We start from the raw sequence: 24,732 nt of genomic DNA, 5'->3' as shown, positions 1-24,732 counted from the left end.
TTCAATCCCGTGGATTGCAGCATGCCAGGCTTCTCTGTCCTCCACTATCTCCTGGAGTTTGCTCAGATTCCTGTCCATTGAGTCAGTGATGTCATCCAACCAGCTCATCCTCTGCTGCCTCCTTTTCATTTTGTCTTCAGTCTTTCCCAGCATCAGAGTCTTTTCCAGTGAGTCACCTCTTCAAATCAGGTGGCCAAACTATTGGAACTTCGGCATCAGTCCTTCCAATGGATATTCAGGGTTGATTTCCTTCAGGATTGACTGGTTTGATCTCCTTGCAGTCCAAAAGACTCTCAAGAGTCTACTCCAGCACCACAATTTGAAAGCATCACATCAATTCTTCAGCTCTTCTTAAGATATTGACACATAACTGCTGAAAAAACTATAGCTTTGACTATATGGACCTTTGTCAACAGAGTGATGTCTGTGCTGTTTAAAACACCATCTAAGTGATATTTCTGCTGTTTAAAACATCATCTAAATTTGTCACAGCTTTCTTCCCGGAGCATGGCTGCAGTCATCATCTGCAGTGATTTTGGAGACCAAAAAATAAAATCTGTCACTGTGTCCACTTTTTCCCTTTATATTTTCGATGAGCTACCCACTCTAATATTCTTTCCTGGAGAATCCCATGAACAGAGGAGTCTGGTGGGCTACAGTCCATGGGATCACAAAGAGTCAGACACAACTGTGTGACTAAGTGTGCGCATGCACACACACACACACACACTCACACTCACACACACACTTGCCATGAAGTGATCGGACTTGTTGCCATGATCTTCATTTTTTGAATGTTGAGTTTTAAGCCAAGCTTTTCACTCTCCTCTTTCACCCTAATCAAGAGGCTCTTTAGTTCCTTTTCACTTTCTGTCATTAGAGTGCATCATCTGCTTATCTGAGGTTGTTGATATTTCTCCTGGCAATCTTGATTCCAGCTTGTGATTCAGCCAGCCCAGCATTTCTGTATATAAGTTAAATAAGCAGGGTGACACTATACAGCCTTGTCATACTCCTTTGCCAATTTTGACACTTCATGGATCAAGCCTTATCAGGTCAAAGGGGCTTACATAGCTCAATGAAGCTATGAGCCATGCCATGCAGGGCCACCCAGAATGGAAGGGTAATAGTGAAGAGTTCTGACAAAATCTAGCCCACTGGGGGAGGAAATGGCAACCCACTTCATTATTCTTGCCACAAGAATCCCATGAACAATATGAAAAGGCAAAAAGATATGATACAGGAAACTGAGCCCCCCAGATCAGAAGGTGTCCAATATGCTACTGGGGAAGTTGTTTAGTCACTCAGTCCTGTCCGATTCTTTGCGCCCCCATGGACTGTAACATGGTAGGCTTCCCTGTCCTTAACCATCTCCCAGAGCTTGCTCAAACTTATGTCCATTGAACTGGTAATGCCATCCAACCCTCTCATCTTCTGTCATCCCCTTCTCCTCCTGCCTTCAATCTCTCCCAGCATCAGGGTCTTTTCCAATGAGTCAGTTCTTCGCATCAGGTGGCCCAAGTATTGGAGCTTCAGCTTTAGCATCAGTCCTTCCAATGAATATTCAGGACTGATTTCCTTTAGGATGGACTGATTGGATCTCCTTGCAGTCCAAGGGACTCTCAACAGTCTTCTCCAACACCAAAGTTTGAAAGTATTAATTCTTTAGCACTCAACCTTCTTTACGGTTCAACTCTCAAATCCATACATGACTACTGGAAAAACCACAGCTTTTACTAGATGGACCTTTGTTGGCAAAGTAATGTCTCTGCTTTTTAATATGCTGTCTAGGTTGGTCATAACTTTTCTTCCAAGGAACAAGTGTCTTTTAAGTTCATGGCCGCAGTCACCATTTGTAGTGATTTTGGAGACCAAGAAATCAAGCCTGTCACTGTTTTCATTTTTTCCCCCATCTATTTGCCATGAAGTGATGGGACCAGATGATCTTATATTTTTGAATGTTGAGTTTTAAGCCAGCTTTTTCACTCTCCTCTTTCACCTTCATCAAGAGGCTCTTTAGTTCCTCTTTGCTTTCTGCCATAAGGGTGGTATCATCTGCATATCTGAGATTATTGATATTTCTCCCAGCAATCTTGATTCTAGCTTGTGCTTCATCCAGCCTGGCATTTTGCATGATGTACTCTGCATAGAAGTTAAATAAGCAGGGTGACGATATACCACGTTGATGTACTACTTTCCCAATATTGAACCAGTCTGTTGCTTCATGTGCTGTTCTAACTGTTTCTTCTTGACCTGCATACAGATTTCTCACGATGCAGGTAAGGTGGTTTGGTATTCCCATCTCTTGAAGAATTTTCCACAGTTTGTTGTGATCCACACAGTCAAAGGCTTTAGCATAGTCAATGAAGCAGAAGTAGATGTTTTTTCTGGAATTCTCTTGCTTTTTCTGTGATCCAGTAGATGTTGGCAATTTGATCTCTGTTTCCCCTTCCTTGAAGAGTGGAGGGCAAAAGTGAGGCTAACAACAACAACAACAAAAAATAACAACAACAACAAAAAAAGTGAGGCTAACAGTCCTTAGACAATACCTATCTCAGAGGATCATGGAGAAGTTTAAACAGGTAACACATGTAAGCACTCTGCAATATATAAATTGATTCCTCTTATCAAACTCAACACATGGAGGTGCACAGGACATTTTTGTTCCCTTTTGCTCTTTTTATGATTTTGTCAATTTTTGTCAGCAAACATCATGGTTTGCCACAAGGGGGCAATACTCAATGGAAATTGAAATCTATAGGAAAAGACCCCAAAACACAAATAAACAAAGAACCCAAACCAAAAAATTTCCCTAAAGTAATCAATTTCTCCCCGTACTCCCATGTCTCTCTTTCTGTCTCTCTCCCTGTATCTTCTCCCTTGTAAATGTAGTTGGCTCATGATAAGTTAATTCATACTAGAATTCTGTTCTTTTCCTTCAGCCTGTTCTTCAGAAATCTGTCATCATAATAAAATCTTAATTCTAGAAGGGAATTTTAGAAGTCATACTATTACATGGGACAAATTCTACCATCTGCAGTTATTCCTGCTTCCTTAGTTGGTGGTCTTGACTTGCTGCTTCCATGGCCCCACTAACTGAGTCTTGTTTTCCTTGCTTCTCTGTTTAATAGTGAAATTATCTAAGTGAAATAAGCCAGACACAAAAGACAAATATTGTGTGATTTTTGCTTATATAAGGTACTTATAAGTCAAATTCATACAGACAGAAAGTAAAATGGTGTTGACCAAGGGCTGGAGAAACTGGGGCATGGAAAGTTGTTGAATAACAGATTTCAGCTGGAGAAGATGAAAACGTTTAGGAGCTGGATGCTGATGATGGTTGCACAATAATGTGAATGTACTTAATGCCACAGAAATGTACACTTAAAGTAAATAAAATGGTAAATTTTATATATATATATATGTGTATATATACATGTGTGTATATATATATATAAAACCACAACAGAAAATAATGTTAAAAATTGAATCATGCATTTTGTGCATTTGGAGTGAATGTTGTTTTTCTAGACCTGATATAAAGTTGAACTAGCATGATATAAACCCATTTTCAAGGAGTATGCTTTGAGAAAAGATAACACCCAGACATGAATGCAAACAGGGACATGGCATGGCACTCTCGCCATGGAAAGGGCTGAAGGGTGCATTTAGTCTCCTTGGGTGCATTCACCTTCTATTTCATCCTCTCTTACTAAACCATGAATTTAGCCTCAGAATATCTTAGTCTAGGAGGCCTACGTCTACAAAACTAATTACAATTAATAATAACCCAACAGTTTCACTTACTGAGTACAAATTAAGCACCAGGCTTAAGTGCCTGACATAATACAGGTCAAGACAAATGTTTTAGGTAGATTTACAAATATATATCAGTTTACTATCCTCACCTCATTATTTTGCTCTTTAAAATAAACAGACAAGCAAAGCCCACACACCCCATTTCAGAATTAAGCAAACAGACATTTCTCTGAGCCAGTAACCATGCCAATATGTATGTCAGCCAGTAGGGTTTGTGAAACTCACCATGCAGTTGACAGGGCCACATACCATGAAGTAGAAAGTTTTGGAGAGGCTACATTTCAGTCCATTAAAATTTCCTATGAAAAAGAGCTTGTTGATATGGACACTCTTTTTTTTTTTTTTTTTTTAAGTTAAGAAAGAATCTGTTTTTATCATTATGGTAGGGAAAATAAAACATGAAAACAACTACAGTCAGTTCAAAACTGACTGTAAATCCACCTCAAAGCAAAACCATTTCTTGTGTCTCTCAAGTGTCTGGGTTAATGTGGCATATGAGAAAGCCTGACTAGCAGGTATAATTAAAGTATGAATCACAGGAATAAGTCATGAGTAACTCTGAAAACACCTACAGGGGAAAAGTCCATTATAACACACTAAACTTTAGAGGTTAAATGACGGAGGGTAGGAGGAAAAATCCAAGCTCTATATAAATGAACTGATGATGGGCTTGAGTGAAAACATGTTAACAATGGCATCAGTGCATCATTGGTCCAATGTCTGTGTGAGGCTCCATAACACAGCATACTGTGCCTGGTGATATATAGGTACTCATGTTTTCTATTCTGAGAACTGCTTAAGGTCAGGCACCATGGTTTGCTGTGTCTTTTATAAACCACTTCTCTGCCCAGATCCTAATAATGTATACAGTAGGCATAAAGCATGAGATTACATACATGAATGGGTAAATGGTGATGTATATCTTAGAATCTAGATTAAATCTGTCCTGACATATAAAAGTTTTAAAGGAAAGGTGAAAATTGACGTCCAACTTATGAAATGTTACTTATCAAGGACTGTTGATGCATTTTTAAAGAATTAATCATAAAAATTAATTCATTTCACTTAATGATAAACAGGAAGAGATTATTATATTTTATCCTGTTTCATATCTCAGCAGTTGGCATTGGATTTAGTTGCTTGTAACAGCAACATGGCAAAAGTTGAAAAGGAACTATTTGTTTGGCCTGACTAATTTTTTCTTTCAGGCTGTGCAATGAATAGATGTAAAATCACCTCAGGAGAAAGCCAGCCCCACTGCAGCTTGTATCACATCATTAACTGACAAATCACATTGTTGCCCTCCACCCCACCCCATCTTCCCAGAAGAGAAGTATTCAACTGACAGGTCAGCTACTAAACGTTAAAATGACTCTAATCGTGATTGGCCATTCTGCCAATATTTTGACGTCTAATGATGCAAACATGCATGGAAAGTTAAAGTCCAACTTCCTTGGCTCAGAAGAATTAAAATCAAAGCCATCAAATACTCTGTTTACATCATCTTATCAGTCTTGGTTTAGTTTCTGTGCTATTTTTAATGTTCATGTGTACTTAAAAAAATGAAACTAAAAGTCCTGACAGATTCTGAAACTTAATTGGGAAAAATGTAAAGCACTTTAACGGAATTTTTCCCATGATCTGTAGATTTTTTTTTTTTTTTAACAGATGGTTCAAATGGACAAAGCAATGAAAACACAGAAATTAAAAGCAGATCCTTAAGAAAAATAACTGAGTTCTCAGAAATCCTATAGATGATGGCAGGACTAGACGTAAAGCAGTAGTTTCTTTCGCTGTCAGGGTTTTCAGAGAACAGAAATTTATTAGGTGAGCCTGTACCAGAGGAGAGGTAACTGCCTCTTGGTACGAATTAACTATTCATTTGGAACTTCAGCCAACTTCGACAGTTGAAAATCTCCATGCTTGTAGGGCAATTCCCTCCAGGTGAGGCGACCATAAAAGATACAGTATTGTGATGCAAATAGTTCCTCTTCTAGAGGAGGAACACCGAAGGCCGAGGTGCTAGTCTGGGAATAAAAACGACCTAAAATCCTCCCACCTTCACAGCAACTAGGATAAAGAACAACCACAAAACAGCCTTTGGGCCTCTGTAGCTTTTCGTTTAGAATACTTTAAAAAAAGAAAAGAAAAAACTTGACTCTTTACGATCAAGGCAGTGAACGGTGGGAAAGAGAGGAAAACTTTTCAACCTGGAATATACATGCATTGCAGTGCAGACTCGCGATGTAAAATCTAAACGAACGCTCCAAAGGAGCATCTTCAAACCTGGCTTTAAACTTTAGGGAAAGTTAACGCTGGTTCAATTCGAGGGAGCGGGTGGTGAAGGACGGGCAGGGAGGCGTGTCGGGAGTGGGCGATCGTTTTGTGGACTGGAGGACCCCGGAGTGTTACCGCGGGGCCAGCGGGAGCCCGGAGCTCCCCGGCAGTCGGAGTGACGCCCGGGAGCAGGCGGCGCGCGGAGCCGGGAGCGCATAGCGGGTGGGGCGGGCGGGGGGCGGGGCGGCGCGGGCCGGGGGCGCGGCGGCGGGAGGAGGGTCTCGGATCCCGGCCCGGCGGCCGGCGCGCTGAGCCTGCGTCCGGCGCGGGGGCGGGTTTAGGCAGCCCGGCCGGAGCGGCGGCTGGGCGCTGGCGGCTCCCGGCGCAGAGCGCTGTCGAGGGGGCCGGCGGGCGGAGCTGCCAGGAGCGTCTGCGCGCCGCGGGAGCGTTCCTGCGCCGCCCGAGCGTTCCTGCGCTGCCCGAGCGCGTTCCTCGCCGGCCAAGAGCCTCCCTGCGCGGTCCGCGGCCCGGGACCCCGCCGCCTCCGCACTCGCGGCGACGATGCGCCCGGAGGACGGCGAGCTGAGCGGACCCGCAGCCCGTGCGTGCGCGCGCTTCCCCGCCGGCGAGGAAGCCTGAGCCCCGAGCCCGGCGCGGGAGGCGCGGGAGGCGCGGGACCCGCTCCCCCGGCGCTCGCCCGCGCGGCCCGCCTAGCTTCCCGCGATCGCGCGCCCCGGCGGCCGGCGGCGCTCGCCGGCTGTGACCGCCCTGACCGCCGGCCCCGACGCGTCCCCGGCGGCCGCCGGCCGTGCCGCTGCCATGGGGCTGCCGACCCTGGAGTTCAGCGACTCCTACTTGGACAGCCCGGATTTCAGGGAGCGCCTGCAGTGTCACGAGATTGAGCTGGAGCGAACCAACAAGTTCATCAAGGAGCTCATTAAGGACGGCTCCCTGCTCATCGGGGCTCTGAGGAGTGAGTGCGGCCGGCGGACGCGGGCGGACAGGGCGCGGGGACCGGGGAGCCCCGCGGGGTGGGGGTCTTAGGGCTGGGTTGGAGGAAGCGGAGCTTCTTTTGTTTGAATGGGTTTGGGGACAAAAGCTGAAGAGCTCCCCTGCTGGTGGCCAACAAAGTTTGTTCGGAGGTGTTCTTCACTTATTTACTTCCAAGGCTGCAGAGAAGGGAACGGTCTCTACTGGACCCCGGAGTGTATCCTGAGGAACATTGTTCAAAGGCATCTTTTTGTATAACGCCCCTGGAACAGTGTTGGGGACTGTTGGTCATTTTTGTAACTTTATTCTGCCTAGTTTAAACGCTTAAAAAAAGAAAAAAAGCCCTTGAGGAAGGATTCAAGAGTTTATCTGAAGGATAAAAATGAAGCTAGCTTATTTAGTGATATTAAAAGATGATTAAGTTCTTAGATACATCAGTGACTCATCATTGAAATAAATCATTGCATTGGCACTTTATAGATTTGTAGCTTTGCGATTTAGTAAGATGAAGAGAGAGAGCATGGCACCAGTGGATTTTATCTCTTTCCAGGGTTTTTGTGCCTCTTAATTTTCGGTTTGCGTTGTAACTCTGGTGTTGGTGAGTCCCTAGTGGCTAAAGACCAATCAGAACTTCTGATGATCTATAGAAAGTAAAGACTGCCTCAATTTAGAAACCTTTCCCACCTCCTTTCCCACACACCTCCCGTTCAGATTTTCTGGGCTTCTTGCATTCTCTGAATCCTCACTTTCAGTTACTAGCACAAAAGAGAGTCTTGGGCTTCCCAGGTAGCTCAGTGGTAAAGGAATCGCCTTCCAATGCAGGAGACTCTGATTCGGTCCCTGGGTCTGGAAGATCCCCTGGAGAAGGAAATGGCAACGTACTCCAGTATTCTTGCCTGGAAATTCCCGTGGACAGAGGACTACAGGACTACAGTCAGGCTACCTCCATGGGGTCCCAGAGAGTCTTAGTAAAAGAAACACTAGAGCTTCTCATAGAGAATTGACTGACTAAAGGATAAGGCTTTATGGGTTACTTTTCTCAGGATCTATTTGCTCTTTAATAGAAAGCCTCTGAAATGCAGCCCTGGAAATCCCGGTCTCTCTTAGATGAGTGAGGTATCTTTGTTAAGGGAGGCCGTTGGGTGACCTGGCAACCCCAGGATATAGGTAGGGGAAACATCATTGTGTATGTCATTAACAACATTATGGAGGTGTGTGTGTGCCTGAAACTAAGACAACATTAGCATCTTATCTCTATTTAGAAGCATGTATTCGTGGTAAAGATGAACCTTAGCAAAATGTCTTGAAATTAGTGTGCTCCCAGATCCTTTCTATTTTAACCATCCTAATTGCTAAAACATTTACTTATTACTTTTGTTAACTTAGCCAGGGTAAAGAAAATATGTTCTGTATCTACATTCACTTAATTTCTGAATTTGACGCTACTACTGATAATAATAGTATTTACTGATTTGTGAAAAATATACGCGTTTATCTGCAGTTCTGTCCATCTTGTGTATACACAAAGGTGAACTCTGCTTCCATCTGATTTACAAAGCCCACTTGAGGCCCCTGGACTAGCCTCTTTGCATCTTGGAGCAGATGATGCATCTTTAAAGAGTTTCCCACTCTCAGAGCACTGATTCTTGCTCGAGCTGCCAGATGGTCTACAAGTGACATTTTCTCCTCGCTCTGCTGGAGATCAATTCCAGTGCTTCAGAAGTGGAAAACACTTCCATAGCTGTGATAAAACCTCTGAAATGTACATCATTTTACTAGTAATCTTATCAACTGTATTATGATTGAATCTAGCCTTGCAACTATCAGGTGCTTCCTTTGTAGGTTTTTTCTTCCATTTATAAGTGAGGATATCTCCAGAGTGTTAAGTTCCTTGAACATACAGACACTGCCTCATGAACTTGACCTTCTACACTTAAAATGCACAATCTGTCTTTCCAGGATTTGTGAGGAGAGTGCATTACATTAACATTTGGTTATTACTTTTCTTGTAGTGGAAAGAAAGCATTTATTAAAAGAAGTTCCAACATTAGCTGCCAAACAGGAAAGATCTGGAGCCGAGAAACCCTTGAAGTCATGTGAGGGCACTTCGTTTTTTCCCAGCAGGCGACCTCTGTCCCTTGGGGAGGATGCTCTGTGGTTCGGCTGCAGCTGGTAAATGCCTGCTCTCTGAAGCTGGTCCCACAGGAGGACAGGAGTGTGTCTAAAGACTTGAAGCTGCCTTAATTCTATCTCACATCCACCAAGGAGCCCTCCTTTCTTCAGTTCTGCCCCTTCTGTTTTTCCTTTCTGCCTTAGGAAGCCTTCAGTTTTCCCAGCCTTAAACTATGCCTTTCTATTCTCCCTACCTGTTGTTTCAGTAAGTATATCCGTTATCCACTTCAGATTTTTATGTAGCACTCTGCCGTCATTTATAATGAATGGTTTCTTAATAGAACTTCCCTGAGCTGACAATCATCCATGCATTTCTAAGCATCTTATATTATTTCCAACCTAGTTAATAAGTTTTCTGCTGAAAGTCTTGGCATGTTCTCTTAGGTAACACATGCTTTATTGTTCCAGTGAGAGTCACATGTGCTCCTTCAGCTTGGGTTCAGGGTGTGCATTTTTTTAGGAGCGAATTTTGAATGATCATTATAAATGAGGACCTTGACTCGATGATTTCAATTTTAAATGTATAAGGTATTTAACATATTTTTAAGATGGATGTGAGAGTTGGACCACAAAGAAAGCTGAGCACCGAAGAATTGATGCTTTTGAACTGTGGTGTTGGAGAAGACTCTTGAGAGTCCCTTGGACTGCAGGGAGATCAAACCAGTCAATCCTAAAGGAAATTAGTCCTGAGTATTCATTGGAAGGACTGATCTGAAGCTGAAACTCCAATACTTTGGCCACCTGATGTGAAGAACTGACTCACTAGAAAAAGCTCTGGTGCTTGGAAAGATTGAAGGCAGGAGGAGAAGGGGACAACAGAGGATGAGATGGTGGATGGCATCACCGACTCTATGGGCATGAGTTTGAGCAGACTCCGGGAGTTGGTGGTGGACAGGGAGGCCTGGCGTGCTGCCGTCCATGGGGTCGCAAAGAGTCGGACATGACTGAGCAACTGAACTGAACTGAACTGCATTTCACTCTCACATCCACTCTGAGAAAATGGATGGCAGTAAGCAAGTTAATACAGGGATTAATGTAGGCCTGAGTTTATGTTCTGATGCTGTCAAATGCTGTGTGATGCTTCACAAGTAACTTAACCTCTGGGTCCGACCTTTCCTTATGGGGAGGGAACAGCTATAAAGATTTTAGCACTAGGACTGTTTGTTCATTTTGTTACATGCCATATAGTCATTTGGTGAGTGGTATTTGAGAATATATGATACTGGTGAATTGGGTTTTAGTTCATGCTATATGACTCACAGTCTCTACTCTTCTTATCAAATGTTAGTCTGTGACTTTGTTCCTTTAACAGGTGCCAGTTTTAAATTTTGGGTTGTGAAGTCATAGGCTCGTTTTGCTTATTAATTTTCTCCTTTTATAGATGATATCCAAAGAAACATTTCATATCCAAAGAAACATTTCAAAGTGTCTTTCTCATATAATTCCCCCTTTACTTCGTATAAAATACAATCTCCCCTTCATGTAAAATTTTTGAATTCAAAACTTTGTATAAAATCTTTTAAGTTCAAAGAACCATCTTTAAGTAGAACGTAGTCTTTCCAACAATGGGCAGACCCTCCCTCTAAGAAAAAGAGAGGAAAAGAGGGGGAAAGGCTGAAATGGAATTGTACTTATTAAATAGAATTGATTGTGTGGCGAGCTTATCAACATTCTTTCCTCCCATCTACCCTGCAGCATCTTGGCCATCCCACCCTTCTTATCACTATCTATTGTAACGCTTCTCTCATCACCTTAAAGTGGAATTGGTCAGTTTTTTCCTCTACCTTGAGGGGAGTGTTTCTCAACCTTGTGTGGCTGGGCTTCTTTTAAAGAAAAAAAAAGTTAGTGGACTCTAATATAATTTATTTTTTATGATAGTTAAATATATTCATGAAACTAATTCTTAGGCATATTAATGCCATCTTAAAGGCAGATCAGCTTGCAAATTAAATACAAATAATATTGTGAATCCAATACAAAACATACAAAACTACTTTTAATCAACCTAATGGACGATGCTGTTTTGCCAGAATGACATTTTCTCTTCTGTAAAGACTTCGGATAATAGCTTATGTATTATTATTATTATTTTTTTTATTAGTTGGAGGCTAATTACTTCACAACATTTCAGTGGGTTTTGTCATACATTGATATGAATCAGCCATAGAGTTACACGTATTCTCCATCCCGATCCCCGCTCCCACCTCCCTCTCCACCCGATTCCTCTGGGTCTTCCCAGTGCACCAGGCCCGAGCACTTGTCTCATGCATCCCACCTGGGCTGGTGATCTGTTTCACCATAGATAGTATACATGCTGTTCTTTTGAAACATCCCACCCTCACCTTCTCCCACAGAGTTCAAAAGTCTGTTCTGTACTTCTGTGTCTCTTTTTCTGTTTTGCATATAGGGTTATCGTTACCATCTTTCTAAATTCCATATATATGTGTTAGTATGCTGTAATGTTCTTTATCTTTCTGGCTTACTTCACTCTGTATAAGGGGCTCCAGTTCATCCATCTCATTAGGACTGGTTCAAATGAATTCCTTTTGACGGCTGAGTAAAATTCCATGGTGTATATGTACCACAGCTTCCTTATCCATTCATCTGCTGATGGGCATCTAGGTTACTTCCATGTCCTGGCTATTATAAACAGTGCTGCGATGAACATTGGGGTGCACGTGTCTCTTTCAGATCTGGTTTCCTCAGTGTGTATGCCCAGAAGTGGGATTGCTGGGTCATATGGCAGTTCTATTTCCAGTTTTTTAAGTATCTTATGTATTATTGATGATTCGTTTTCTTATCGCTTTTCCTGATGCAAAGTGCAGGTTTTCAAAATCTACTTGTCTTTTTGATGGCCTTCTCTGACTTGTAAACCTTATTCGTCTGTTCTTAAAGTGTTTTTTCTGGCACTAGTGATCCATGGCACAAACAGGGGCATGGTAGAATGGTAGGAGTTGGTTGCTCATAAATTGATACAGAATATGCAGTTAATTAAGACATTAGCAAGAGGAAACACACAGTCTCTTTTTCTTGTTTGTTTTAGATTTAGTCAAGTATAGTTGGTTTACAATGTTGTGTTACTTTCTGTAGCAAAGTGACTCGGTTATGCATTCATGCGCATTCTTTCTCATGTTCTTTTCTGTTATGGTTTATCACAAGATGCTGAATAGTTCCCTGTTCTGTACAGTGGAAGCTTGTTCATCATTCTCTGTGTAGTAGTTTGCATCTGCTAATCCTTGCATCCCTCCCCCAGCCTCTCCTTCCGCTTGGCAACCACAACTGTGTTTCTCTGTGTCTGTGAGTCTGTTTCGTAGGTGAGTTCATTTGGGAAACACACACAGTTTCTCAGAGATGTCTGCCTGCAGTATCCACAGCCTCAGTTGGAAGCACACTGCTGCGATGCACTTGTGGTCTGAGGATAAAGTAGATGCTTAGTGTGAAAGCAACCCTGAGTGCACAGGCTGCATTCAGAGATCTTGGGGAGGGTGAGGCCGAGAGACTCCCGCCTTCCATTTGCTGTGTTTCACTCGGCTTTTCACTTTAAGCCAGTCTCTGTTCTGTGTGTGTTCAGGGTCCACTTTGCTACCAGTGTTGGGTGGCACAGGGAAGGAGTTAAATAAAAGGGACAAGTTTAAGGAATTTGAAAGACTTTCTGTAGTTATTGCACTGTTTACTTGGTCATCCTTGAGCGTTTAGTGAGAACTGCTATTGTTGCAGGCTATTTTTGGTATTTAAATTTGCACCTAGATTTTGTTTGGTTTACCACGACTCAGCACAGATTCCCATTTGCCCTGCAAGAGCTCCTTCACTCTTGCTTAGTCCACTGACGTTATTTTGCTTGTTGAGCTGGGCAGCCTTGTCAGAGATGTGGATGTGTAATTACTTCCACCGTTTGTCTGGTTCTTATAGTCATTCATTAGAATCTGAGTTAAATGAGCAGAAATAATTGTATCTTTCAGATGAACTGTAATTAATTTAGGAATGAGTAGATTAAGAATGAAGTGCTTTAAGGTTCTGCTTCCGAGCCCCATACAAGTAAGAGCAGTTCGATTTGTGTTCATTTAAACGGGAGCCTGGGCGTTCATTAAAGTGGAATTAAATTCAGCTGGCTGAGAACTTCCGTCTGCCTCTCTTCTGACTGTCTACATGAGCTTGATGGGTGTCCTCTAACAGTATCTTTATTTCTGTTGACTGTCTTTCTCTTTTTAAAATGACACCTTATTTGTGGTTGTTCTGGGTCTTGATTGCTGCACTTGGCCTTTCTCTCGCTGTCCTGAGCCAAGCTACTGTTCATCGCGTTCACTGGCTTCTCCTTGTGGTGCCTTCTCCTTGCAGAACACAGGCTCTAGGCGCCTGGGCTTCAGTAGTTTTGACTCCCGGTTCTAGAGTGTGGGCTCAGTATTTGTGGGGCATGGGCTTAGTTGCTCCATGGCATGTGGAATCTTCCGAGACCAGGGATGAAACCCTTGTTCCCTGCATTGGGAGGCAGACTCTTATCCACTGTACCACCAGGGAAGTCCTGGATTTCCTTTTTCTGCAGGTAGTAATGGAGGAGCTGCCTTGTTAGAAAGGAGTGGGTTTCTGGGAGAACAGAACCTGTTTCCTGTCTACTGGAAGAGGATGGCGTGGCAGTAACCACCTCTTACATTGCCTCCCGTGACAATTATGATCAGGGTATTCTGAGCATGCAGAAAACTCAGGTAACCACAGAACTTTGAAATCACTGAAAAGCTGCTTCAACAGACATGTTTTCAGTTACTAACATTTCTTAGAGCCCAGTTTAATCATGTTCATGATGATGCTGAAGAAGCATTTCTCAGGTTTTATAAGAAAAAATAATGAAGCTTACATTCAGTGTTGCTTTGGTGCCAAGCATATTCAAGTAATGTATGCATGGAGTGGCAAAACTCTTCTCTAGGTTTATAAAGAGAAATACTAAAGTGTTCAGGCTGTTAGGCCACATTCAGTAAATGTTACGCATCAATGAAATGTTTATTGTGGACAGATGAGGAAGGGTGAAGAAAAGGGGCTTATTTAGTCTTGGATCTTTCTCCGGAGTATTGTTTCTTGCCAGAGCTGTGGTTGCCACCTGTTCTGGCCCCAGCCATCCCTGTTGTCTTGTCTGGATGGTAATTTACACTCATTGCAGCCTCTTGGCAGGTGCCAGACTCCCCGTTGGCCCACCTGCCGCCCACCCGGTTCAGTTGGCAGGCCTGCCAGCCTTGCCTTTCCCTCCAGCCTCTTGAACCTCTTTCTGCCCAGCATCTCAGCATCCTTGGAGCCTATCCCCAGCGGCTCTGGCCTTATCAGCCGAGGACTTGCTACCTGCTTCTTGCTGACTTTCATCATGAAAATGAAAACCAGTTGCTGAGCTCCTGGCTGTCCAGTTCAAGGAATCTGTGCATCAGGTTTTGCAGCTGCCAGTATTCTGACTTTTAATGGCTGGGTTTCATATAAGTGTAGTGACTTCCTTGAATTTGTTCATTTTAATGGTCCTTGGGGTAGGATAATAACAGGATAGATAATGGAAATGTAGTTATTTTAACAGATTTGTTTTTGGCCAGGCACATTTAAACACTGGCTTGGATATTTCCGTTATGGTGGAACCTCCTCTCTAGGATTCCAGCTAACTGGAATGTTTGGTTCATCAGAATGCGCCATTGTTCATATCTGCAGTTTTCTGATTTTATAATCAAGAATCTAGTTATAATGCTGAAGAAAATATTGCAGCAAAACCTACATGCATAATAGTCTGTAATGGAAGTGACTTGTTTCAGAAAAAATGAATTGCAGAATAGAGCCTGGTGGGGGGCCGTCTATGGGGTCGCACAGAGTCGGACACAACTGAAGCGACTTAGCAGCAGCAGCAGCAGCTAGGTGCCATATGGGCATCCGTGGTGGCTCAGAAATCTGCCTGCAACGCGGGAGACCCGGACACAGGAGCCTGGTGGGCTGTGGTCTGTGATGTTGCAAAGACTTGGGCACAGCTGAGCGACTAAGCACATATACAGCGTAATGTACAGTAGCTGATAATCTGTTAGTTTTTCCAACCTTTTCTTTTGTTGCAGAAGAGTGTATGCATAGAAGAAAAAAATAAGTCCTACTTTTCTAGGATTTAAAATTTTTCATTTGAAAGTAATTTGCTGCTGCTGCTGCTAAGTCGCTTCAGTCGTGTCCAACTCTATGCGCCCCCTTAGACGGCAGCCCACCAGGCTCCTCCGTCCATGGGATTTTCCAGGCAAGAGTACTGGAGTGGGGTGCCATTGCCTTCTCCGTGAAAGTAATTTACCTACTTGTAATTTTTACATGGAATATGGTGGGAAGAAAGGTTAGGATAAGACTAATAGTTAACACTTTGTATATTATTTTATATTAATTATTATAGATTTTTGACTTCCAGCTTTTAGATTTTATGGTAAAAGTCTCCATGCCTAATGGTATTTCTAAATATGTATTTGTTTATTTGGCTGGGCCAGGTCTCAGTTGTGGCATACAGATCTTAGGTCGTGGCCGGTGAACTCTTAGTTGTGGCATGTGGGAATCTCGTTCCCTGACCAGGGATTGAACCCAGGCTCCCTGCGTTGGGAGAGCAGAGTCTTAGCCATGGAGCATCAAGAAAGTTCTCCAAATGGTATTTTTAACATGCCCAAACATGACATTTTATAAATTGTTGTTTTATCTGATTTGGGTGATTATCAGGTGCAATATATTTTGTGAAGGATGGGGAACTATCCTGGGGTGATTCTCAGCATTGGGTGGTATGAAAATATTGGGAAGAAATGCACAATTTACGCACATTCGTTACATGAATAGTACTCTCTTGAACTTTGGCTTTATTCTGGGAAAAAGTGGATAGACACAGAATGACCCCTTTCATTTGAAAGTCAGACACATTTCTCCGTAGTGTAGTTTCTGTGTTTCCTTGCACGAATCTAAAAAGCCATGCTGCTTGCTAGTTTATGAAAGACATGCCAAAAGTATTCCCTCATGTGTAAACACATACTGTAGTTTATCCAGATGAAAGCCCCAGCTTCAGTGGTCTCTTTAGTACGCAGGAAAAGTGATGATTTAATTTAGCAAACTGATGCGTATTTGTAATATGTGAAATGAGTATTGTATAGTGTATCTCCTTTCGAATGGAAGCTATGTAAATTGATTACTTTGCTGCGGTGAGACTTTTTTTTTCTTTTTCATTTATTTAATTGTCTTATTCCCTAACATGTTTGAAAGATACGGCCTCAAACAAAACAAATACAAAAGGAATGGTGGTAGTGGGGGAGGGATTAGCAAGGAGAAGCAGATTAAAGTGAGTTGTGAAAACAATTTAAATTGTGTGGTTTTGGAACTTGCATCAGACTTCTTTGTGCCTTCTGTGAGCAAGTTCTGATGTGACACTGGACGATCAAAGGAGTAAAAGGTTACAATTGTCTTAAAGGTTGGTTGCAGAAAGTTTGAGGGCCAGTGTAAAAATTGTCAACTAATACTGGTGTGAATTTTTAAGGGGTACACCATTTGGGGAAGATTTGAGAAAGTTGAGTACTCCTGAAAACATGTCAGCATAGATGATACGAAGGGACGTTTGCAGGCTTGTACTGACTGCTTGGCAGTCCTGGTTTTCCTCAGGTGACCTTTTGAAAATGTTATTTCAGCCCCTGGGTCCCAGCTGCTTCGTGGCCTCTTTTTTTTGCGGTGTGCACCGTTGCAGAATCCCTCTTCCTTGTTGCGTCCAGCCTTCTCTTCGGTGTTGGCAGTGTGCAAGGGGTCCTTCTGCTGCTTGCTTTCCTTGTGTGACTCCAGCTCCGACCTCCTTATCCCGAGCTCCGGGTCTGATTCGCAGCAGCCTGCTCCCTGTCCCCACCCAGGCGTGCTGCCGGCTCTTCACACGCCACGTGTCCAGCCGGAGTTCTAGCCCTGCAGCTTGTTCTTTATGTGTGTGTTCAGTCAGTTATTCGCTCATCCACCTGGTCGTCTTAGAGAGAAACCGCTGAGTCTTTCTAATGCTTCCGCTCTCCTTCTCCTCTGGTTTGTAAACTCCAGTTTTAAGCAAGCGTTTTTTGTTTTTTTTTTCATTCCACCCAGATTCCAGCATTTGGTTGGTCCTGCAATTTTCTGTGCTTACAGTATTTTAAACGTGATGTTCTCTGCCTGCACCAACAGTCCTTAAGTGTATGTGTGTGTGTCTCTGTGTATGTGTGTATGTAGATATGAAATCATTTTTTTCTTAGCGTAAAATGTTAGCTTCCTCTCACAGCTCTGGAGGCCAAAATCCGAAGTCAAGGTGTCAGCAGAGCATGCTCTAAGTGAAAGTTGCTCAGTCATGTCCAGACTCTGTGACCCCAGGGACTATACAGTCGATGGAATTCTCCAGGCCAGAATACTAGTCTGGGTAGCCTTTCCCTTCTCCAGGGGGATCTTCCCGACCCAGGGATGGAACCCAGGTCTCCCGCGTTGCAGGCGGATTCTTTACCAACTGAGCCACCAGGGAAGCCGAAAGGCTGTAAGGGAGGATGCCTTTTGCTACTTCTATCTCGTGGTGGTGTCTGCAGTCCAAGACATCCTTCGCCTTGTAGCCGTATTACTCCAGTCTCTGCCTTTGCAGTCGCACAGAGAGTATTCACTGTGTATCTTTGTTTATTAAATTTTACTCTGCCTTTTGAATATAAACTTCGAGGGGGCTTGGATATCTGTATTCTAATTTGACTATTTGTGAATAGTCAGTAATGGTGAACATGAATCAGGTTACATTTTACTAAGAACACGATACAGAGAAGGATTTTGATTATCTGTGGAGCAAATGAGCCAGGAAATGAGGACTGCAAGTTTGCTCTTGAACATTTGTCCTGCCAGGGTCCTACTGACTGTTAGGACTGGTAACCCAGGGGGCGGCAGAGGGCATCTGGAGTTGGGGCTTCATTCTACTCCTGCCGCTGCCAATGAGTAGTTCCATGGGAGAAGCCATTTGTCCCAGACCCTATTTTCAGAAAAAAATGGGGATATATTTGCCATATATTCCTTGTAGGATTTTTATGTGGCCAGTGAACAAAATGCCTAACAACATGATTTTAAAATGTAGTATTATTTTCACTTGCTTTGGGCAGAATCTTTGTAATCCAGATAACCTCAGCCTTTTTCAAGGCTTGACTTTAGTAGGTTCCTGTCAGTGTTATTATCATCCTCCATAGAGAAGATGATTGAGATAGAAATGCTTTCATGGAATGGTAAAGCATGAGTTTGTTTGTCCCCAAATTAAATCTTTTTGGTAGGAAGTGATCATGAGATGTGGCCTGGTTTTGATTTAGCTTTTTAATTTTACACAAATTATTATCTACTATGATCTGGGAACCAAGGAACAAGGACACACTGGGTTGACATTTAGGGATACCCGTGAATTGGCAATGTGGATTTTAAGACTTTATTGATGTGTCTGCTGGTGCCTTGATGCTGTTGGCTTAGGTCATTGGTCTGTAAAAGTTGTTAAAAGTGATGTTGTCAGAAGTGAAATAAATACTTGGGTCATTTCACGTAATATAACAGGTCAAAATGAAGAAGGGAGGTTTTTTTTCCCACATTGATTCATGCATTGCAGGCAGACAGTGGCTTAGAAAAGTGCTTTCTGAGGTGTTTCTTACGCTACACAGATGTTTTGTAAATGTAATTATGTTTGTGGTGATATCATTCTAGTGGTTATTGGTAAAAAAAAGAATGATGAGATTGGTAGGGTGTTGCTGGAGGGTCTAGGAGCAGGCAATTATGGGAAAAGAGAACGTTGAATTAGGAATTGAAGAGGAAGATTCAGTTGGCTCAGTGAGAAAATTAAATTGAACTTGTAAGCCAGTTGATCCAGGAAAAAATGGTGTGATTGAATAGGTGTCAGAATCGCTGGAAGAGGCTATTTAGATGGTACCCTGAAGATAAGACGGGACTTTCCAGGTTGCACAGTGGTAAAGAATCCGCCTGCCAGTGCAGGAGACATAGAAGAGCTGTGGGTTCGATCCCTGGGTTGGGAAGATCCCTTGGAGGAGGGCATGGTAACCCACTCTAGGATTCTTGCTTGGAGAATCCTGTGGACAGAGGAGCCTGGCGGGCTACAGTCCACAGGGTTGCAAAGAGTCGGGCATGACTGAACTGACTTAGCACGGCACATAAAGACAAAATAGATTCTTTAAAGTGTGTGTGTGTGTGTGTGTGTGTTTCCTTAAGGAATCTCTGAGCTTAAGAGAAACTCTACCCAGGGGCTGCAGCAGGAAGTCTGGACTTTGGGGACAGTTTGGAAAGGAAAGCAAGGGCTGAAAAAAGCCAGTCTCAGGGGATAAAGAAAATAAAGATCCTGAATAATCCTGAATGAGGAATAGTTGTAGCAAGTGAGTGAGAACTTTCAGACTTGTCAGGTTTAAACCCTGCTGGATGCATTTTTTTTCTGTCAGTGTTGCCTTGGCTCTTCAGACTGCCCTTATGGAGTGAGGATCCAGTGGGTACCTGTGACTGGCTGAGCTTGAGGTTTTGTGATGCCCACCGAAGAGGGGAGGAGCGGGAGAAGCAGATGGCGGTCTCTAGGTACTCGTCCCACTCTGAGTCCTTAGGTTACAGCTTAGGCCCACTTGTTTCTTGTTTGAGATTGCGTTTTGCACTTCTGTCAGAACAGGTATTCAGAGAAGGCAATGGCACCCCACTCCAGTACTCTTGCCTGGAAAATCCCATGGACGGAGGAGCCTGGTAGGCTACAGTCCATGGGGTCGTGAAGAGTCAGACATGACTGAGCGACTTCACCTTCACTGTTCACTTTTATGTATTGGAGAAGGAAATGGCAACACACTCCAGTGTTCTTGCCTGGAGAATCCCAGGGGTGGGGTTGCACAGAATCGGACACGACTGAAGTGACTTAGCAGCAGTAGCAGCAGAACGGATATTGATTTAAGGTAATCTCCAAATATCCAAATAATAATATTAAACCTGAATATTAAATCTTGCTTAAAGAAACAGAGGGCTTGCTCTTCAGCTAAGTTTAGCATTATCGTTCACACATGTGCCGTGCTAAAAATGTTTAATCAGAACAATTTAATGTTAAGTAGGTTCATTGAAGATTTACCATTAATAGCAATCAGCCCGGTGTAGTTGTAATAGAAGGAGCTTGGGCTTTAGAACCAGAGCGATGCTTTTCAGTCCCAGTGCCGTCACTTATTAGCTACATGGCTGTGAGCGAGTCATTTGGCTTCTTCTATAGTTTTCCTTGTCTATAACATGGAAGGAATATTTGGTTCATATGCATATTGGCAGGATTAACTAAGATAACACACGTAAAGTGTCTAGAACCGTGTATGATACTTGATATTAAAATTAATTTTCTCATCTGTCTCATTTCTAGCTCATGTTGAGACCAAGTTATGAATAACAACTGCCATTATATTTTATTCAAAACATAATGTGAGGTGGCTTTTCTAAGCAAAATCTCTACCATACCAGGGAGATGTACAGGATATGTTGAGAGAGCACTGTATTTAATGTGGATGGGAGAGCTGTGGACGTGGAAATGTTTCATGACTTGGTATCATTCATGTGGCTTGCAGCGAGGAGTAAGTCATTGCTTCCATGGAATGGTGTAGTTATCTTTTTAAGATATCTTTTCCATGTCAGAGATGTTGTGCTTTCGTAGAAAACGTGGTATCCATCATGCTTTAGTTTACTCATCTGATTATTTGCTTGTTTTTCTCTCTAGGAAGTCAGCTGTGTAAGAATTGGTAGCAGGTCTTTGGGACTCTGGAGCTGAACACATGATTCATTATTTGTCAATGCCTGTTACATGATTGAACTTACAGCAAGTGGTATCAAACTAATGTTTGGAGGTAGAGAAGTCCACAGGTTGTCACTCCATTTAATATTGAAACCAATTCCAATACTTTCTATATGAAAATAAATCTTAGTGAAAATTCAAGTCAGTTGCATAGGATGTAGATTTATCAGAATGAGAGTGATTTCTAACAGGCATATTCAAGGAATTGATACTTGTATTAAAGAATGAATTCTCTCTTCAGCAGTGACATTAATATGTTAGTGCCTCGAATACAAAAGATGCTGCTGAGAAAGTGTAATTGCACAAATGATTTATGTTGTCTCCTATTTGTAACAAAGTATTGCATGTGTTGTTTTCAAGATGCCATTTCAAAGTGTTGATTCTAATTGTGTGGAAATGCCTTCTTTTAAAAATGTCATTTGCTTTTTAAATAGTATTGAAGTATAGTTCAGTGCTGTAAAATCCATACTTTTTAAAAGAATACAATCTGGTGGTTTTTCTTAAGTTTACAGAAATGTGCAACTATCACCACTGTCTAATTTTATTACATTTTTTCATCTTTATTGAGGTACAGTTGACAAGGTGTATATATAGTTGTGATTTAATAGGTGTATGCACTGTGAAAAATTCCAATGAATCCCTGCTTGCTAGTTAACTCGTCCGTCATCTTGCATACTTGTTTTTCATTTTTTGTGAGACCATTTAGGTTCAGCTCTTTTAGCAAATTTCAGTTGTCCAGTAGTGTTACCAACTATGTTTTATGTTATATTCGTATACTTGATTCATCTGATAACTTAAAGCTTGTATCCTTTCACCAGCCTCTCCATATTTCTCCTACTCCCCTAGTTGCTGGCAGTCACCAATTTGCTTTCTGTTTCTATGAGTTTGATTTTTTTTTTTTTTAACATGAGTGATAACATGCAGTATTTCTCTTCCTCTGTTTGGCTTATTCCACTTAACATACTGCCTTCTGTGTTCATCTGTGTTGTTACAAATGGCAGACTTTCCTTCTTTCTCATGTCTGGGTAATATTTCACTGTGCATATACATCCTCTTTATCCATTCATCCATTGACAGTCAACTAGGTTTTTTCATATCTTGGTTACTATATCTTTTTTCATATCTTGGTTACTATAAATATTGCTGCAGTGGAAATGGGAGTGCAAATACCTCTTTGATAACTTGTTTTCATTTCCTTTGAATATGTTCCCAGAGGTAGGTTTGCTGGATCATATGGTAGTTCTGCATTCAGTTGGGTATATCTTTTCTTTTCTCTTTAAAGTGTTGCACTCAATATGCCAGCAAATTTGGAAAACTCAGCAGTGGCCATAGGACTGGAAAAAGGTCAGTTTTCATTCCAGTTCCAAAGATAGACAATGCCAAAGAACGTTCAAACTACCATGCAGTTGTGCTTATTTCACATGCTAACAAGGTAATGCTCAAAATCCTTCAAGCCAGGCTTCAACAGTACGTGAACTGAGAACTTCCAGATGTTCAAGCTGGATTTAGAAAAGGCAGAGCAAGCCGAGAACAAATTGCCATGTTGGATCATAGGAAAAGCAAGAGAGTTACAGAAAAACATCTACTTCTTCATTGACTCTGTTAAAGCCACTGACTGTGTGAATCACAACAAACTGGCAAATTCTTTAAGAGATGGGAATACCGGACCACCTTATCTGCCTTCTGAGAAACCTATATACAGATCAAGAAGCAACAGTTAAAACTGGACACAGATCAATGGTTCAGAATCGCAAAATGAGTACATCAAGGCTGTATATTGTCACCCTGCCTATTTAACCTCTATGCAGAGTACATCACACAAAATGTAGGGCTGGATGAAGCCCAAGCTTAAATTAGGATTGGCAGGAGAAATATTAATAACCTCAGATATGCAGATGATACCACTCTAATGGCAGAAAGTGAAGATGCACTAAAGAATCTCTTGATGAGGGTGAAAGAGGAGAGTGAAAAAGCTGGCTTAAAACTCAACATTAAGAAGACTAAGATCATTGCATTCAGTCCCATCACTTCATGGCAAATAGAAGGGGAAAAAGTGGAAACCGTGACAGATTTTCTTTTCCTGGGCCCTCAAATCACTGTGGATGGTGACTACAGCTGTGAAATTAAAGATGCTTGCTCCTTGGAAGGACAGTTATGACAAACCTAGACAGCATATTGAAAACAAGAGACATCACTTTGCCAACAAAGGTCCATCTAGTCAAAGCTATGGTTTTTCCAGTATTGATGTATGGATGTGAGAGTTGGACCATAAAGAAGGCTGAGCACCAAAGAATTGATGCTTTTGAACTGTGGTGTTGGAGAAGACTCTTGAGAGTCCCTTAGACTGCACAGACATCAAACGAGTCCACCCTAAAGGAAATCAACCCTGAATATCCATCGGAAGGACTAATGCTGAAGCTGAAGCTCTGATACTTTGGCCACCTGATGTGGAGAGCTGACTCATTGGAAAAGACTTGATGCTGGGAAAGATTGAGGGCAGGAGGAGAAGGGAGTGACAGAGGATGAAATGTTTGGATGGCATCACTACTCAATGGACATGAGTTTGAGCAAACTGCCAGAGATAGTAAAGGAGTGGGAAGTCTGGCATGCTGTATGTAGTCCATGGGATCGCAAAGAGTCGGACATGACTTAACAACTGTACAACAGTGGTATTTCTATTTTTAATATTTTGAGGAACTTCTGTAGGGTTCTCCATAGTGACTGAACCAGTTTACATTTCTACCAAAAATGCCCGGGGCTTCCCTTTTCTCCATATCTAGCCAATGCTTGCCCTCTCTCTTCTTTTTGGTGATAAATATACTTAACAGGTGTGAAGTGGTTTTGATTTGCATTTCCCCAGTGATTAATGATGTTGAGCACATTTACATATACCTCTTGGGCATTTGTATGTCTTCTTTGGAAAGATGTCTGTTCAGGTTCTCTGCTTATTTTTGTCAAATTTTGATTTTTTATGTGTGCTATTGAGTTGCATGAGTTTTTTGTTTTTTACCTTAGTGTATATTTTGGAACTACTGCTTAATTTTAGTATAGTTTCATCACCCTCAAAGAAATCTCATGCACATTAGCTGTCACTCCTTATTCTCTGTCTTCCCTCTGTTTCTACAGATTTGCCTGCTCTGGACTTTTCATGTAAATAGAATTATACAATTTGTGGCCTTTTGTGAATGACTTCTTTCACTTAGGATGTTTCCAGGGTTCTCCTATATTTTGACATGTATTGGTGCTTTATTCTTTTCATTGCCAAATATTCAGTTGTGTGAATGTACCACCACATTTTGTGTATCCATCCATGAGTTGATGGACATTTTGGCTGTTTCCTTTATTATTATTTTTTGCCATTATGAATAATGCTATAAACATTCCTGTACCTGTTTTTGTGTGAAAGAAAGTTAGTCTCACAGTTGTGTCCGACTCTTTGCGATCCCATGGACTGTAGCCTGCCCTAGCTCCTCTGTCCATAGTGTGGACATATGTTTTTATTCTCTTGGATATATCCCTTGGAGTGGAATTGCTGGGTCATATGCTAACTCTGTGTTGAAACTCACCATTATAAATAGAAGTTTAATAGCTTTATAAGCATTTATGTTACATTCTTATGATAGAAAGCAGTGTGAGATCTAAATGTATATTTAAAGCAAAGGTACAACTTCCATAACAAATTCAGT

The 24,732-nt window shown here is 42.1% G+C and overlaps 1 protein-coding gene across 1 annotated transcript in view; it reads left to right on the top strand.

Annotated features, from left to right (window-relative positions):
• Positions 1 to 6,424: 6,424 nt before the first annotated feature.
• ARHGAP42 (Rho GTPase activating protein 42) overlaps positions 6,425 to 24,732 on the top strand; it is a 318,656-nt gene continuing 300,348 nt past the window's right edge. Inside the window, exon 1 of the mRNA XM_043482449.1 lies at positions 6,425 to 7,069. Within this exon, the coding sequence (XP_043338384.1) occupies positions 6,916 to 7,069 (154 nt within the window). The 5' untranslated portion in view covers positions 6,425 to 6,915. The remainder of the gene's footprint in view (positions 7,070 to 24,732) is intronic.

This window comes from Cervus canadensis, chromosome 11, assembly GCF_019320065.1.
Source record: "Cervus canadensis isolate Bull #8, Minnesota chromosome 11, ASM1932006v1, whole genome shotgun sequence".
NCBI classification, from domain to species: domain Eukaryota; kingdom Metazoa; phylum Chordata; class Mammalia; order Artiodactyla; family Cervidae; genus Cervus; species Cervus canadensis.
Note: the sequence above shows the minus strand (reverse complement) of the source record. Positions and strands in the feature narration are given on the sequence as shown.